General features: G+C 38.5%; 1 protein-coding gene across 3 annotated transcripts in view; it reads right to left on the bottom strand.

Annotated features, from left to right (window-relative positions):
* Window positions 1–19,535, bottom strand: part of LOC139137181 (PHD and RING finger domain-containing protein 1-like) — a 153,942-nt gene that overhangs the window by 86,979 nt on the left and 47,428 nt on the right. For all 3 annotated transcript variants that reach the window (XM_070705169.1, XM_070705162.1, XM_070705185.1), the window contains exon 2: window positions 14,744–15,058. In XM_070705169.1, the coding sequence (XP_070561270.1) occupies window positions 14,744–15,029 (286 nt within the window). In that variant the 5' untranslated portion in view covers window positions 15,030–15,058. The remainder of the gene's footprint in view (window positions 1–14,743; window positions 15,059–19,535) is intronic.

The following is a 19,535-nucleotide window of genomic DNA, read 5'->3' as shown; positions in this document are numbered from 1 at the left end:
GACAAAAAAGGGGAAAGGCTGATGAGCTGTTGAAATTTGTCTCCAATTCATTGTTTCTGCTATTCACTGCCTTATTGATTGACGTCCTACTGTCGATTGGAATTTTGAGCCTTACATTTCAGAAAGATTCTGTCAACCTATTCCATATCAAAAAAAGTGTTCAGTCTACTAGGGACACATTGAATACAATGACTAATGATTCACACACTGTCAGAGAAGTCTTTAATGATTTGGGTGATGTTCCTGGCAATGGTCAGAAAAACACATACAACAAGTCATCGTTGATGACACAGTCCCCACTTGTTAATCAGTATTTTGATTACAGGTCCTCAAAGAGGATAGAGTCCTCTTCATTAGGTCTGTGATAAAAATACTTTTGAATGAATTCGCTTGATACATGTCTGAGTTATGGTTCAGGACATGAAAAAAATCGTAACAAAATGGTCGCACAGCGGCCATATTGGATCGCATCACAAAACAAATTGATGTGCATAGCTATGACATTGGTCGATGTCCTTGTACCAACTTTGAATAAAATTGGTCAAAACATGCGGATATGCCTGAGAAATGGCTCTGTACATGAAAAAATTGTAATCAAATGGCCGCCTGGCAGCCATATCGGATCGTATCACAAAACAGATTGACGTGCATATGTATGACATAGGTCAATGTCCTTGTACCAACTTTGAATAAAATCGGTTGAGATATGCCTGAGTTATGGCTCCAGTGTTCTCCCCAGAGCTATTAAAGAGTGGTGGCCGCCACTCTATAATTTTTGGTAAACAATAGAAACTCATTACCATAACAATTACATTTATTGTTATGCAAATTAGCCGCCACTCTATCAGAAAATCCTGGGGAGATCACTGGGCTCTGTACATGAAAAAATCGTAATAAAATGGCCGCACAGCGGCCATTTTGGATCGTATCACAAAACAAATTGCCGTGCACAGCTATGACATTTGTCAATAAGCTTGTACCAACTTTGAATAAAATCGGTTGAAACGTGCCTGAGTTATGGCTCTGTACATGAAAAAATTGTAATAAAATGGCCGCCTGGCGGCCATATTGGATTGTATCACAAACAAATTGACGTGCATATCTATGACATTGGTCTATGTCCTTGTACCAACTCTGAATAAATCGGTTGAAACGTGCCTGAGTTATGGCTCTGTACATGAAAAATCGTAATAAAATGGCCGCCTGGCGGCCATATTGGATCTATCACAAAACAAATTGATGTGCATATCTAAGACATTGGTCAATGTCCTTGTACCAACTCTGAATAAAATCGGTCGAAACATGCCTGAGTAATGGCTCTGTACATGAAAAAATCGTAATAAAATGGCCGCCTGGCGGCCATATTGGATCGTATCACAAAACAAATTGCCGTGCACAGCTATGACATTTGTCAATAAGCTTGTACCAACTCTGAATAAAATCGGTCGAAACATGCCTGAGTAATGGCTCTGTACATGAAAAAATCGTAATAAAATGGTCGCCTGGCGGCCATATTGGATCGTATCACAAAACAAATTGACGTGCATATCTATGACATTGGTCGATGTCCTTGTACCAACTTTGAATAAAATCGGTTGGAACATGCCTGAGTTATGGCTCTGTACATGAAAAAATCGTAATAAAATGGCCGCCTGGCGGCCATATTGGATCGTATCACAAAACAAATTGACGTGCATCTGTATGACATATGAAGTAATCCTTGTATCAAGTTTGAATGAAATCGCTCCAGGCATCTCAGAGATATCTGCGTGAACGGACGGACGGACGGAGGCACGCACGCACGCACGCACGCACGGACATGACCAAACCTATAAGTCCCCCCGGACGGTGTCCGTGGGGACTAAAAACATTCAAATCACTGACAATCAGCCACTCAGACAGAGGTTCTGTGATGCAAGAGAAAATTATATCAACAAACTGCTGCAGAATTTAGATAGCAGATTTCCAGATGATGAGATGAATATTCTGGAGTGTTTTGATGTGATTCTCAACCCACACAGATATCCTGAAAATGTGGCCAACCTACCTGACTATGGGGTCAACCAGCTTGATCAACTGTGATTCATTATAACAATACACCAGGTATTGATGCTGATAGAGCTAGGGCACACTTCCTTGTTTACAAACACTTCACAAGATCTCATAGGGAGGCACTGAATTTTGATATGTATATCAAGCTGTTGCTAACTGATTTTACAGAGGAGTATCCTGATTTTGCCATCCTAGCTAAAATTGCTCTTGTCATACCAGTGTCTTCTGCCCCATGTGAAAGGGGCTTTTCAGTACAAAATGCCATCAAACAGAGGGCAGAAATAGACTCAATCCTCAAAGGCTTAATAGACTAATGTTCATCAAACTGGTTGGCCCCATCATAGATGATTTTGACTTCATGAACACTGCTAGGTTATTTGCTGAAGGAGCTGCTGGCAGAGTGTGAACTCAAACCTACTGGACTTGCTAGGTGTATGCCATTTCAGAGTATGAAATTACTTACCTTCTTGTCAATTTGACAAATTTGAATATTTGTTCAAATTTCACGTTGTGAACTTGTCATTAAAGTTATGAGATAATATCATGAATAATGTTCTTTGAATTGATCAATGAGGGCCCTCAGTATGAACTAGAATTTTCATGTAGGAATTATTTTAAGAAATATGCAACTATTTGCTGTGTGTTTTAATACTAATTGAACACAGTGAAGACCATGGCATTGATAAACTATAAAACATTTTTGTGAAATAAATTGGGACCCCCATATTTTGATGTAGGACTCCCATTTTCTAACACCAGGAGTCCCATGGACTCTCAAAAGTTAAAAGTGATGTAAAACCCTGGTACAATAATGACAGTTCAGAATACATGTATGTCAAAGTTGGGATTCAGGAAAGTTGCCTTTACATGTTTTAATCCTCCAAGATGGTAAGCATTTCACTATGAACTGTCAAAAAAAGTTGAACTTTCTGATAATTCTATACTAAAATTATTTTGGCTTTGATGATTTCCTAATTCATTCAATTATTTAAAATCATATTAATTATTTTTTCTGGGTGAATTGATAGGGTTTATACAGTACAAGAATTACATACAATGTAAGTCAAATTTTGATCAAAAATGACCAAAAAAATTCTTTAAAAATACAGATTTGCATATTTCATCACGATTTGAACAAATCTAAGTTGGGTTGTCCCTAGGGACCTGTATACCAAATAACAAAGCTGTCTGACCAGCGGTTATGAAGAAGAAGATTTTTTACCAAAAACGCCTTTTTTGGCATTAATTTCCCTATTTTCAACAATATCAACAAATTAAAAAAACCAGTTTTTCAAAATCATATTTTTCATCAACACAACAAATATCAAATCAATAAGTACTGCGGTTCTCAAGATATTTGAGTGGACGGACGCCTCACAAACGGACATACATACATACATACATACATACATACATACAGACTGACAACAGACAGATACCCATCCCAATAGCTACTACAGACTATAGTCTATAGTAGCTAAAAATGCAATATTTTGTGCGATTTTGAAGTTGGCTGATATTCGGGTCGTTTCGGAATTCGCGGGCATTGCCACCGGAAATGACGTTACTAATTGAACATACGAGTGAGCGTGTTCACCACGGCCATAGCGAATGCTTTGCTGTGGCTCAACATGGTGAGAAGTTACCCTTTTGGTGGCTAAGGTAACCGCAGCCATTGCCAGATTAACATGCATTTTAGGATGCCGTATTTGCCCATATTACAAGAAAGGTCGGAAAAGAGGCATTCAGACAAGCGTTTTCTGCGGTGCATATTTTCGAGTGCCTTGCATGCCGTGCCTTGGCCTTGTGACCGTTCGCGAATACACACGGTTCGGACACCAGATGAACGGTAAGATAGAATGTAATTCCTGGAGCTACTACATCGATTATGTGATCACAGTGCTGTACCAGTACGACCAATTGTCACCAGAAAGCGTTAGCGTGTATCATCATGAACTGTGGACGAGAGCGAGAACAGCAGCAAGACTGCGACAGGTTTGGCCGTGTCCCAGGCCGTGTTTACATCCACCAGTGCTGAACGCTGATTCAGCTGCTTTACGAAAGTGATTGTAAATAAAAAAATACAAGTATATACAAGTACTAAATCTCATGTATGTGTGATTCTATAATTAGTAATATTAATTAGGAGATATCTAACTTATTCCTAAAAAGTTTACGTACTGATTGACTGACTCTTTGTGAGACTGAACGATAGGCAGGACGGCACTGCCAGTGGCACAACGTGCAGCAAAATGGTTTCATACTGTCGACGAAGCGGTCGCGTTGTCATCATCTGTTATTTCTTCTGCCCGACTTAGAGTCTCCCCTAAAATATTTTAGCTTCTTTGAGAATTTCGCAGTCATAAAACAATGAACACTGTGCTTTGTATCGCTGACACTTTAATCAAGAAAAAACCTCGGAAAGCATAGCTGATCACTCCGTCCATGGTGGTAGTACTACCTCCATGCTCCGTCACAGAAATGGCCAGCTGAGCCGCCCGGCCTCGGGTGCCAGTGTGCTCGATATTTACATCATATCAACTTTAATTTATCTCTTCCAGAGAATTTGGCTGGACATGGTTTTAAAAGTGCCAAACTTCATGTGAGGTTTTATAACGCCAAACTGAAGATTTTGTGGCGAGAATGCCATTTTGGTTTTTATGCCAACATGACCCTCAGCCGGTTCCACTTCCAGCTGTGGATCGGAAAGATATCATGTGTTAAACGGTGGACAATTTTCAACTTGATCTCTACTATATTTATCTAAAAACGTCATGGTGAAATTCAAATTTTATATAAAGCTTTTGAACGAGGCAATTTATGTTGAGAAGTAATAATGAGGCGGGATGGCAACTCCAGACTTTTATTCATATTTTGGTAGCTTGCGGTTGTGTGTGTTGGACTGTAGTGCACTGGTGCCGGTGATGGTGTGTTTGACTGTGGTCACAGTGGGCATGGGCTCGTCATAGATTGTCAACAAGAGTTCCGCTCTTGTTCTCGTTTAGGTTAAGGTCCCGACTGTTAAAATCTGCAGGCCTGTAAATTCTGAACAGCTTTTTCATATCTTCTGTGACGATGACATTATCAGTTGCACTGCTTTCACTCATGAAATTATCACTATCACCATGTCAATGCACTAAGTCACCATCGCGCGTCCTATTAGTGACGTCACAGCTACTTACACCAAAACGGGGCGAGTTCGGCAATTTCCGGAAAATATCGCCATAAGATATGCAATGAAGTTTACTCAAACCAAGCGAGTTTACATAGTGAACTCTATAATTTTACGGAATTACTGCAGGGGATAAATCATCAAAACATACAGCTACGGACCCACAGCTACAATCGCCATAGCGAGGACGGTAGCAAGGCGACTTCCGCAGCTGAACTAGGTCAAATCACCATGCAAATGATATGCTAATGTCACTTTTGGTATAATGAGGAAAACATTTATTGCACTGCAGTGCAAATACCGGTAGTACGCGCGAGCTTCGATGCAAGTAAACTGTGGTACATATGTATTAATACAAGTTACTGGCAGCTTCATTGGCCTTAAATTCCTCATATTCTCATATGTCATGTGGTACAGAATGAGACTCTCTCATACAATATTCAACTTGCAAAAAAGCAAATTAATTCTCTATCGCACTTGAAAAAGAAAAAGGAATCAAAAGATGTCATGGTTATCTATGTATTTTCTGTCATTCACTTCAAAATCAATTTCAGATCACGACAATGTTTCTGAATTTCTATCAATGAAGTTTAATTTAATGAAGTTTGAATTTTTATCACACTGAAGGTAAGTGCATTTGTCCATAAATTACTCATAAAACATGCTTGAAGCAACATCGTCTTGTTTCCCTACGGTTGAAAGATCCAAGTTGGATGAAAGAAGTGATCTTTGCACTCGCTTAGAAGACAATGCCACTACCATGAAATACAGTGGCCTGATTGCATGATAATAATGCAGAAACAATGATTAACAAACATCAGAATTCTGATTTCTTGTGACAAAGACATCGACATGAAAACACTACTTACATTGGACCATTTTTTGATGCATTCAAGACAAAATACGTGATCACAGCTCTCTGGATTTCCAACATCTTGTTCTTTAAATTGATTTAAACAGACAGGGCATTTCTCAGTGTCAACATCAGACAAGGAGTCAGCTTTCTCATCACACTCCACAGCCTCTCCATTTTCATCTGTTTTATCTTTGGAATCCTCTCCATCCTCCTTCTCATTATCATCACTTTCATCATCTGAATCAAAAGGTAATCATTATTATGATAATGATTAGACCAACAAACTGGGACAAGCCATTTTTAGCGACGAAGTTATGTAACTGAGGAAGCTTTAGTTGACGTCATTTCCGTCAACAGCTTCCGTTGTTAGCCACGAAGTTATGTTACTGAGGAAGCTTATAGAGTTGGTAGAGGCAAAGTTGACATCATTTCAGTCAACATCTTCCGTAAAACTATTATGTCACACCACGTGATCAGTGTTATGTAGCGACTATGGCATACAGTACCACCTATCAGGACAGGCCACCCAGACAGTATTAATGAGCTTATTATTGACTTTTTCTACAGTTTTCTCTATCAGTTCCTCTCCTTTTCTTCATCACAGTCCCTCTATATGGATATAGGGACTGTGTCTTCATGCTCTGACTGATCGGAGTAAATAAAATAAACGGTTATATAATCTAACCTAGCCTCTTAATTCACCCATTACAAGGATGTTTATCTCTCATATACACATCTTGTAATTAATTAGTCATTGACACAACTAATTATGCTAATCCGTGGACTTATCAAGAGTTGGTCAACATTGCAAAGAAAGAGATGTAAATGAAAAAGGAGGTAACCTTTCCAATCTTTCGCGATGTTGACCAACCCGTAAAATCCCTGATAAGTCCACTGATTAGCATAACTAGTTGTTTTGACTAATTAATTATAACGTGTGTATGAGAGATATACGTCCTTGTAATGGGGTGTAAATTAATAAAGCACAGAGGCTAGGTTAGGTTATATAACCATTTATTTTATTTACTCCGATCAGTCAGAGCATGAACAAAAGGAGAGAAATTTTTCCACCATACAAGAATACCTCCCATTTGCATATATACATATGCATATATGGGAGCTAATAATCAATTACAAAAATAAAATGAAGCACTTGTGGGCCAAATTATACTTTTTAAAACAAGTCATTGTCAATGACATAGTCCCCACTTGTAATAGGAGTATTAGTCTTGATGGGGCAGGGAAATGAGGTCATTAAGAAGTATCACTGGAGTGTATATGTTCAGATCTATGGACACATAGGTCTATGTCATTGTTCCCAATTTGAAACAAGAGGCATGTATAAGTTATGGTTCTAAATCAGGAAAAAAGATCAGACCTCTAGTTGTATTGGCCAGCCAAGAAATACATATGTGCATAATAAATGAGGTACAAGATGTGACACTTAAGGTCTATTATCCTATCAAAATCAAAGCGTAAAGAACTTGTGGTTACTGAGATATGCATATATATGCATATTGAAGGTCAAAGGTCATCAAGGTCACGTGACATTTTGAAAAAAAAACAAACATTGTATTGCTAATTAATCCATATATGCCAAAATTCAGACCTCCAGCTCTATTGGCTTGGCCACAATTATATATGGGCATAATTAACGAGGTTAAGCATGTGTTGTCATAAGTTCTTCCAACCTACTCAATATAAAGGACATAGCACTTGTGGTTACTTATTTATTGACATTATCGTGTATTGTAGGTATAAGGTTATAGAGGTCACATGACATTTTGTCAAAAAATTTCTATCCTATAGTCTATCCCTATATACTAAAAATCGTACATTTACCTCTATTGGCTTGCTCAAAATAAGATATGCACATAATTAATGAGGTACAATATGTGGCGTCATAAGGTGTCCCATCATACCAAATATGAAGGTGTAGCATTAATGGTTCCTGAGTTATGGACAAATATGTATATTTGAGGTCAAAGGTCACCGAGGTCACATGACATTTTGTCAAAAAATTGTATTGCTAAGTTATCCCTACATACCAAAAATCATACCTCTAGCTCTATTGGCTCGCTCAAAATTAGATATGCACATAATTAATGAGGAACAATATGTGGCGTCATAAGGTGTCCCATCATACCACATATGAAGGGTGTAGCACTTGTGGTTACTGAGTTATGGACAAATATGTATATTTGAGGTCAAAGGTCACCAAGGTCACGTGACATTTTGTCAAAAAAATTGTATTGCTAAGTTATCCCTATATACCAAAAATCAGACCTCTAGCTCTATCGGCTCGCTCAAATTAGATATGTGCATAATTAATGAGGTACAATATGTGGCGTCATAAGGTGTCCCTTCATACCAAATATGAAGAGTGTAGCACTTGTGGTTACTGAGTTATGCACAAATATGTATATTTGAGGTCAAGGGTCATTGAGGTCACGTGACATTTTGTCAAAAAATTGTATTGCTAAGTTATCCCTACAAACCAAAAATCAGACCTCTGGCTCTATTGGCTCGCTCAAAATTAGATATGCACATAATTAATGAGGAACAATATGTGGCGTCATAAGCTGTCCCATCATACCAAATATGAAGGGTGTAGCATTAGTGATTACTGAGTTATGGACAAATATGTATATTTGAGGTCAAAGGTCACCAAGGTCACGTGACATTTGTCAAAGTGTCTGAGATATCTGCGTGAACGGATGGACTCACATGGATGGACTCACGGACTGACATGACCCAATCTATGAGCCCCCTGGACTTTATCTGTGGGGACTAAAACTGTCTCACTGCATCCTTTTTGCAATATGAATGCTATGAGAAACTACATTTTTATTTTTCTTGGCCTTATACATGGGAGTCTATGGACTGCCTTATACATGGGAGTCTATGGACTGCCTTATACATGGGAGTCTATGGACTTCCTTATACATGGGAGTCTATGGACTGCCTTATACATCAGGGCTCGACGTAGGTCAAATCATCCACTAGCCCGAAGGACTAGTAGCAGCTCATTTTTAGTAGTCCTAAATGAAATCTACTAGTCCTGCTAAAGCAAAGCCAAATGTTGCTCTCATGTTGTAAAGAGGTGTATATGACCATTCTCATATTTTTTGTCACAAATGTTTTTTAACCCAATAACTAACTTTCATGCAAGACTAGCACATTTGCTTACTGCAAAATGTTTAACTTTGAATCATATATAAACTACAAAAATAACCTGAATGAAATGTCCTGTGTAGGAGGAGAGGTCATGAAAATAGCCTATTGCCATCAAGAATAAAATCAGAGGTAGGGATGAATTTGTTGGAAAATCCTTCATACCTCAGGTAGTGCGCCATTAATTTGCAAAGAACATGTTTGTTCACGGTGGGGACAGATTTGTTTCTCCAGAACTGAAATTCATACAGCCATTCACAAATGTTCCAGTGGAGTGCCTTCATATTTTTGACATATTATCACATATTAAAATTGACCAGCTTGTGGGGAGGACCTCTCATTTGTAATAATGGTTTGTGAAAAATTTTGTTTTTAATCGTAAAAATGTTGCATTTCACCATTTCATGTGCTTGTGTCTTTTATAATTTTATAACAAAATGTGATTAGCACAAAAATAACCAATGACTCCCAGAAATGATTGGATACAACAGTCTGATACACCCATTTCATACGTTGTTTTTTCACTACTGTTTAAAGGTTCACTTCACTGTTATTGCCCCAATAATTTACACTTTTCCACTAAAATGGCAAAACAATAAGTTGCTAGCACCAAGTTATTATCTGTGAGGAATTCCCTCACCTGTACAAGCAGTAGCAACTTGCCATAGCACTGTTTTGGCAAGCTAGATGGCTCTTTTTAAGATCAGCTTCAATCAAGCTAGGGGGTCTTGACTATATATGGAGGTCAGCATGTGGAGGCATTCTAAAGCAGGGTCAAGCTGGCTACGAACTATCGGAGGTGTTGTTTGGGAATGCCCCTGAAGAAATCTTGAGAAAAATCTTCTTTGAAAGGCAAGGATACAGTGTTTGAACGAAATTGTGGGGTTGCTCATGTTTTTAGGCGAAGTGATGAGCTTCAAGCAAACCAAAATACACCACGTGCAGACGTTGCATACATGCGTTGAGCCAGCGTTCATTGAGCCATGTTCCCGGGGCCATGTTACTGGCATGTACAGTACAATTTGATTCTCCGTAGCAGGTAAACTGTTTTCATTTTAAGTTGGTGATCAATAAAGTTTGCTTCACTGTTTCACTGTCCAATTTGTTTGGGTAAAAGTTAGTTTATTTTTATATAAAATGATCGAGGCTTGGTTCATTCTTATCGTATGAGTGGCCCGGCGTCCCATTAGTTTTGTAGCGATAAACTTTCCCAGCTACGGAACTTGAAAATTGCACTAGTCCGCAGGACTACCTCCGAAGACATTTTTACTAGTCCTCTTGAAATTTACTAGCCTCGGGCTAGTGGGCTAGCGCTTATGTCGAGCCCTGTACATGGGAGTCTATAGACCGCCTTATACATGGGAGTCTATGGACTGCCTTATACATGGAGTCTATGGACTGCCTTATACATGGGAGTCTATGGACTCCCTTATACATGGGAGTCTATGGACTGCCTTATACATGGGAGTCTATGGACCGCCTTATACATGGGAGTCTATGGACTGCCTTATACATGGGAGTCTATGGACTGCCTTATCATGGGAGTCTATGGACTGCCTTATACATGGGAGTCTATAGACCGCCTTATACATGGGAGTCTATGGACTGCCTTATACATGGGAGTCTATGGACTGCCTTATACATGGGAGTCTATGGACTTCCTTATACATGGGAGTCTATGGACTTCCTTATACATGGGAGTCTATGGACCGCCTTATACATGGGAGTCTATGGACGGCCTTATACATGGGAGCTATGGACTGACTGCCTTATACATGGGAGTCTATGGAGGTGAAAACTAAAAGTCCTCTAACACCCGCCAAATTTGATCGCATTTTGAAACAAATCGACGTGCATCTGTATGAGGTAGGGTACTATCCTTGTACCAAGTTTGAATGAAATCGCTCCAGGCGTCTCTGAGATATCTGCGTGAACGGACGGACGGACGGACGGACGCACGGACGGACGCACGGACGGACGCACGGACATGACCAAACCTATAAGTCCCCCCGGACGGTGTCCGTGGGGACTAAAAAATCTCCAGATTTGCCAAATTTTTAGGGTGGGCATGACCGTGCATTGCCTATTACATGCCTTGATGTGAGTGCAAATCAGTGAATTGACTTGAAAAGGAATATCTGGGTAGTTAGTGGGTCGGTTAACGATGTACTGACTGGTTTCCATGGTGACCCAGGCCAGTGAAGCACTTCAATGTTTTCTACATCTAAGTAGACGCTTAATGATAGATGTAAAATATACATGCACACACTTTTTTTTTTTACTTTCGTTAAAATCTGTTTGATGTTGGTCGATAATGGTAAAATTGTTGAAAATGTCCTGCATATAACTACATTGTAAATGTCATATAGCATTTGTAACCATGAAGAGGCATGTAATAAAAATATTGTTGCCTGAATACATGGGTTTATGTGCCCTCGCAGCAGGAGACAATTTGCCCTCCTGGCGTCAGGCATATTGTCACCTGTTCTCGGGCACATAAACCCATATATTTAGGCAATAATATATATTATATCAAACCAGTATATTGATGGTGTAAATACAGCGATCCGATTGGTCGAGACGCGAAAAGAACCGTGGTATATTGGCGATATACCACGGCTGGCACACGCTCGAGCTCTCAGCTTGAGCAAAAATCCGTTTTTTTGACGTTCCACACCACAATTTCAATATACTATTATGATATAATAGCAATAAATCACACCCAGCGACGGTATACCACGAGATTTTGACCAGTTCACTCCATATATACACTCGCTATCGCTCGTGCATATATGTCGTGAACTGGTCAAAATCTCGTGGTATACCATTGCTAGGTGTGCTTTATTTTCACATGGGAAATTTTTGTAAATCTTGATGGTTTTCTAGGGTTTGTTGATAATATCATGAAAATACAAGACTCTGCCTCGACCATTAACATTTATCTATACGCTTGGGCAAGACTGAAAGCCAAAATAAGCATGCTCGCCAAGCCTTGTTAATTCTTGACTTTCCGCTTGCCCTTGGCCATAAATGAATAATAATGGTCAGGGCATCACCCATTATTTCTAAATATTAATTACATTAATCATTAATTAATATGGTTAACATAAGTGTGATAAGGGCATTTATGTACAAGAAATTAAATTTTGGAATTTCCCCAAATGCACTCCATGTATACAAGGCTGCCAATAGAACAAGGAACAATTTTTTCCAATACAAAACTGACTACATTTTGCACTCTGTAGACTTGCTCCAAGTCTGTGGGCATATAAATATCAAAAATTAATAAATTGAAGGAATAAACTTCTGCAGACTGCAAGGCTAGGTGGTGGGCTGGTGCTCAGATAGTGGGGTGAATGCTTTTCCCCACAGACTTGTAAACCTTGCAGGGTTTCAGTAGCGATAAATAATTCATATGACGTCAGGTAATAAATATGCATGACATATAATCTCAATCTTACTCAAGCATAATTTTCCAACTAATTTAAAAATGGGGATAGAGAGGAATGGTGTTATAAACATGTTTTCAGAATTTTTACAACAGTCTGTGAATCTGTCTAAACATGGGGGATATTTTGCCTTCCCCGGGGAATCACAGCGGTACAATTATCATAATGAATCATGAGAATCTCCAGTCCTGTGTAGCATCAGTAAATTTCAAAATTACAATAGCAGCTTGTCACCTTCCCTGATGTTTGTAAACACAGCCTCCAGATCCCACCACAGCACTGCAAAAATTGCATACAAGCTCTGCGTATGTGTGAATAGGTTGTCAAACTTTGAGGCGTCACCGTTCTCCTAAGGGACGATTCAGAATTTACTTCCAGGGGGAGGGTGGAGGATTTTCTATTTTCTGGGTGATTTTTTTCCACGGCCCCCCCTAGTAAATTATAGAAAAAATCTATGGCCCCCCCCTCATCTTTTGTGTGTTTTTTCCATGGACCCCCCCTAATATATACATGCATGCTTATACACTATAGACATATCCAGTCTAACAAGTTGCAGGAACTGTAGTGGACATTTAATTGATGATATAGCAAATCATTTCAGGGTTATGTGACTATAAAAAGAATGATTTGCAGGGACTGCAAGTGGCACACTTTTGGAAAGGGTAGCAATAAACATATCTGGTTGTAAATTTCTGAAGAAAAGTTAATTACTAAATATGAATACGTTTTTCGTTATGTCTCACTGATACATATGATGCACACAAAGACAAGCAAAGATGTCAGTTAGAAATGGTGAACAGGAAATCAGAGGAGCAGATAATTGGCAAAGTGATATATATCTAGAAGTTTAATTGTACATCATTTGCAGATATCCAGATATTTCTGGAAAGTAAGATGTACATGTACATGCACAAGTTCAGCATACATTTTCATTTGATGATGTTGAATGCAGACTCACGGTGAAAGTTTTAAACATTAGGAATTGAAATTGGTGAAAGCCAACCTGTTTTTAATTTTCTTTTTTTCTAATTTGGTTGTCATAAAACCAAGTAGCTGCCACGGAAGCAACAATGCTGAGGAATATTTTAGATCATTTCTTGAACAAAACACCTTATCAAAAACATGAATTCACATGTTATTCTGCTCATTCCATTAACAATCCAATGTTCATATTATTAAAATGCAGATAACCCTGTGTAAGTCAAAGTTCACATTTTGTCAGCAATATTTTTCAAAATTGACAGAGCGTACCGGAATTTATATCAAAGCTTGCAGCAAATTTGCAGTAACAGTTTGCGAGAGGCCTAAAATTTCGGTAAGGGAAAGTTTCCTTGGTGTACCCATACAATCCAGTGTTTGTGTTAAGGGCGGTACCTAGGTAAATGTTACCGGGGTTCCCCAGTCATTTTACAATGGTTACCTTTTGTATATCAGTGCCGTCATACTAGCAGACAACAGAAATTTTACCAGGGTTCCTAAATCATTTACCAATGTCCCCCAACCTTAGCAAAAACACTGCAATCAGATTGTGGGCAGCAGAAATGTTACCAGAGTTCAGCAGTCATTTTACTGGGTTTCCCTTGATATATCAATGTAATCATATTAGGGGACAGCAGAAATGTTACTGGGGTTTTCAAATCATTTACCAGTGTTCCCTGACCTCAGCAAAATGGCTGACCTAATATAGACACTGTATTTACAGCTCTTATGTATGTAACTTTTTGACTGACCGCAATCCAACTCATAGATTCAACAAAACAATTAGCAATTTTTTGCTAAGTCCATGCAAATACACCAAGACAGCCAGCCATTGGATTTGATAAACAAAGTGAGTTTGAAGACTAACAACCTATCACCATAATAGGTCTTTGCAACAGCCTGATTTTTTTTCAAACATGGTTGGGGACCGTTGTGAAGGGAAATATGGATGCAAAGGTTACAGGAACAAGCCTTTCATTTGCTTTCTTAATGAGATGTGATATAATTTGCAAATATAGCAACACAGCCACAGAAATATCCAACTTGATATTGTTTTGGTACCTTTATCGTCATCGTCTTCATCACCGTCACCATCATCATCATCACTTTCTTCATCACTTCCCTCCAATTCTCTCCCATTATCCTCTTCTTCAAACTTCTGTTTCTTCATTCTGGCCCCAGAGTCGCTCCCAGAATCATCAGCTTTGTTATCTTCAGATTCAGATTCACTTTCAAATGGAGAGCCCTCTTCGATCTTGCGTTTCTTACCCTTTGGGGGTCCCGTCCCCCCATCTTGATATTCTATGGATGGGTTTAGTTCCTCTGAAGTCTCTTCTTTGTCCGCCATGGCAGTATTTGTCTACCAGATCAATCATGCTGTGAGGAAGAGACACTACACACCGTCAACTCAAATACCTGCAAGATTATTCACACTGAAGGCATAGTAGGATTGTCTACAGATTGCCACGATTGTAACATATTGTTTGAAGTCAGTATGTACCAAATACAGCATATTTTGGAAGTTTTAAGGGGTTATAAAACCCTATAGGGCAAAACTCACGGTAAGTAAATTCTTTGTTTTGCGTCCACTCGAAATCCTAAAAGGTACGCGGAAAAGCGACTAAAAAACACACACAGAAAATTTAACACAAAATCTGTTTGCCATTATTGGACAATTTTTCTCAAACCACATGAATACTCCTGTCACAGTGTGACACACTGTATGATCACTGTATGCATTTTCATAACAAATGGATCAAATGGATCAAAATAAAGAGTCATTCTTTGACGTTTGCTTTCTCTTATTAGTTTTAGATTTCTTTCTTGTGCATTCAAAGTGTCCACATGTCAATACCATTGCACAGCAACTTGACAGCCTTGACAGTTTGAGGAATGGGTACACTATAACAGTATACAGTAGCAGTCTTTTGTCCTCAAGTTCTTGTACGTTTTTTTCAAGTCTCTTGTAATGCCTTTGCTCTGATGGAATGTCATAGTTTTGCTGAAAGGTCTCTGTTTTGAAAGAAAACACCAAACAGAAATGGTCACTTGTAGCCTCTGCATTCAATTTTAGAAAGATGGGGCATCAGAGAGAACAAGACATTGGTGATATTATTGACAAAGGTATTCCCTGTAACTTCCTCGCCACCATCCGTAAAACCAGCACCTTTCCTTTCCATCAAATAAAAGAAAGCATTTCGCAATTGTCAGTGACACACAGACTCATCAGACCCAAATTTAGGCGAAAGCTTCACATCTATATTCCTTGCACTTTCAAAGTACCACACCCCAGATTGATTGAAAACTTTGATGAAGTATTATGGCATCAATGGAAATATTCTACAGAGGGTCAAAGTATGATTGACAAATACAAAACAGTGAATAGTCATAAATGGAGCATCATCTGAATGGAGAATACGTCACAAGTGGCCAAAGGGTTCAGTTTTGGATCAATACTCTTTCTAATCTACATCAAATATTATTATTACTATTATTATATTATTATTATAGTATATTATTATTATTATTATTATTTATTTCAGATAAAATAATCCATATACAAAAACAGAAAAATAAAATAAAATGACAGAAAGGAGTTAAAAATCCAATTACACCAGTTTTTCCATAATTTACTACATGTGAAAATGGAAAAATTCAGAACTGCTGAAATAAGGGGGTTATCAGAGATATGCAATCTACTGAGAAAACCTACTGACTTTTTTCTGAACAGTTCGTCAAATGTTAAAATCGATAAGTTAACAAACAAAAGGCTGTTACTTTGCACATGATTGTATGTGAAACCTGTCAATTTACGATAAACCTGATGAAAAGCTTTTCTCATTGTCTTAAAAACATTTACAGAAAAATTAGACCAAAGATACGTACAATAAGGGACATCACAGAAAACAGTAACAAGTGATTTTTAACTGAAAGCGATGCAAATTTAAAATCTCGAATAAGAGCATTGCCTCTCGCATAAAACAGGCGACTATTAAAGTCTGAGCTTGAATGTCATCGTCATCTTTTAGGTCATAAGTTATTAGGTGTCCAAGGGTACTTATACACATAAACATAGTTAAGCATTCTATTATTCAAATATATCGGAGCTTGTCGATGCTTCCTTACATTCGGTTGTATTAGCATACATACAGTTTTTTTCTCATTAAAGAGTATTGAGCATTCATTTCCATAATGACCACAAGCGTTTACTAACATTTGCTGCCCTTAAGAAGCGGTGGAAAAAATAACAAGGTCATCTGCGTATATCAGATGATTGATCTTAAAGTCACCAATGAGACAACCATACGGTAGAGAAGCAAGTGATTTGCTAAGATTATCTAAATAAACAGTGAAGAGTATCGGCGATGTAATGCCTCCCTGTTTAACCCCGTTTATTGAGTGGAATGGTTCAGAAAGGCATTCCATCTGATAACAAAGTCCTGATGTCTGTAAAGGTATGACAGTAATCTAATCAGATATGGGTGTAGTAGTCGCCTCTAGTTGAAAGTTTTTCAAATAAAATGTCATGTCTAACGTAATCAAAGGCCTTAGAGGCATCCATGAAAGTAACAAACACAGGGGTATTATGTTTTTTATATAGTTGAGAGTCTCTTTCAGGATAAAAATTGACATGTCTGTACTATGATTAGGCTGGATCTTTACATGCTTTAAGGCCGTTATCGGAATATCGAAACGGGACAAAAGTTCATCACAAAGTACCTGATAATGTGTTACCAGAGTACTGGACGCTTTGCTCCAACATGTTTTTTGACTACGTGTTTGTTTCGTGTTATTTAAGTCTGGTAACATGGCAATTTTGAGCGAAAATAGAACAGGAAATGATCAGATGCAATGATGTCATAATGAACTCTGACTGACTGCAAGATATTATTCACTGACTTGGTACAAATGATGTGATCCAGCCAGCTACGGGCCATGCAGGAATCACTTAAGTATGTAAATGTGTTAGAAGGTAAACGCTCAACATCAGCAAGGACGAGATTATTATCATTGATAAAGCTGTTTAGGAAAGCATATTCGTTCTGACCTCTATTCGGGTCTGCATTAAATCGCCGGCCACAAGACAATAACAGGTGTCTAATCTATCAATTGTCTCCTGTAACAGGCCAAGAATTCTTTGAAATTCGTCAACATCAGAGTTTCGCGGTTGGAAAGTACACGTTGAAAATAATTAAATCAGGTTTGCTTTCCATTTGAATGCGAATACCTATTATACGATTCTCAGATTCTACAAGAATAGGAGAAACGCTGTTCATATTTTTTCGCCAAAGGATACCGACACCTCCGTATGGTCTGCCAGAAAGAACTTTTTGAGAACTATCCATGGCACTAACACCTACTGACGTGAAGTCACTATGTAGATTACTGAGAACGTGTAAGTTATCATAGTTCAACCAATGCTCCTGAATTAATAAAATATCACAAGACTTAAGAACTGAAGTAAGGGCTTCTCTGGATGAGTTCAAACCCCTCACGTTATAACTGGCAATGTTAAGTATGTTCATGAAGAATTGTTAGAAGCAGATGAGCGAACAGCGCCACGGTTTGCCATCATCTCCGATTTTGAGGGGTAGTAAGGCCTTACAAGTACTCCAACAGGCCATATTTCAGAACGCAGCACTTTCCTCATTATTAGCATCAATGTCAATTTTGAAAGACGAGTATGTATCAAATCGAGTCTTCAACTTGCAGCCATCATGGAAGATGTCCGGGCCACAGACTTCGTTAATAAAACTTTTCAGTTGGTCAACAGATGTATCGGGTGTCAAACGACTGATAACATACAAGTACTTCTCGTTTTTGGGGTTTTTTTCGGCGACTCTGAAATGGTGAGTATGATTCCGGAACCTTGAACAAGAAGTTTGGCTTCCGCTGACGTTCAACATTACGAACAGGATTCCTGTTCTTCTTTACAAAAAATGATCAAGGCCACTCCCTCCCCCCCTTACCGAAAATTATTTCTACTAAAAATTTGCCTAATTGCAGCAAGCATTAGCTTGCAGGAAGGAGTTGCAGAAGTTTGCAGCTAGCTGTGACCCTCCTGCAAACCCTTAAATCACTTTGCAGCAAATTTGCGGTAAACGACTAAGTTTCTGCAAATTTGCGGCAAACAAGGTTATTGCTGCAAATATGCAGCAACACATGATTGACATATTGCCCACTATTTCATTACCAGGGAGTACATGCTACACACTGTGTACCATTGCACTTCGTGACCAGTGTAAGCAACACAAAATTGATCTTTCATTTATATTTTATATTCATTTATTTCATAGCAGACAATCGACTTTTTAAATTATAATAACTGGTAAGCTTACTGGTAGATGATGGACACCTTCAGTTAAGCTGGTGAAAGCATTGCATGGATATAAGAGTGCATCTATAGTATATACCGTAGTGACATAATGTAATAAAAGTGTACCCTCTGACAATCCAGTTGGGTAAATCATGGTTGGATCGAAAACTGAATTTTTAGGGAAACAATTTTTAAAACAGGGACTTGTCTGTCTTGCAAGTTACACCCTGTATTTTCTGCGAATAATACAAAAATGCAAACAGTTTCGAACGAAATGTGCGTCTGATGATGGTCTGTAAGGACACCTCGTAGACTTTTTGTTAGGGGTGGACCATTTGATATCCTGGGGGGCTTGGAAGATTGGGGGGAAAAAAAAGATGCCAGGTGGAGTTGCTCGAAAAAAAAAATCTGGCTTTAAGTGGCTGATGAAAAAACAATTATGGACCATTGCGACTCGGAAAAAAAAAATCTTGGCAATCGTTCGATGCACACTGCAGCATCAATAAAAATCAAGCAGTAGCTCTGGAGTTTTATAAA

This window comes from Ptychodera flava, chromosome 1, assembly GCF_041260155.1.
Source record: "Ptychodera flava strain L36383 chromosome 1, AS_Pfla_20210202, whole genome shotgun sequence".
Lineage (NCBI taxonomy): Eukaryota > Metazoa > Hemichordata > Enteropneusta > Ptychoderidae > Ptychodera > Ptychodera flava.
Note: the sequence above shows the minus strand (reverse complement) of the source record. Positions and strands in the feature narration are given on the sequence as shown.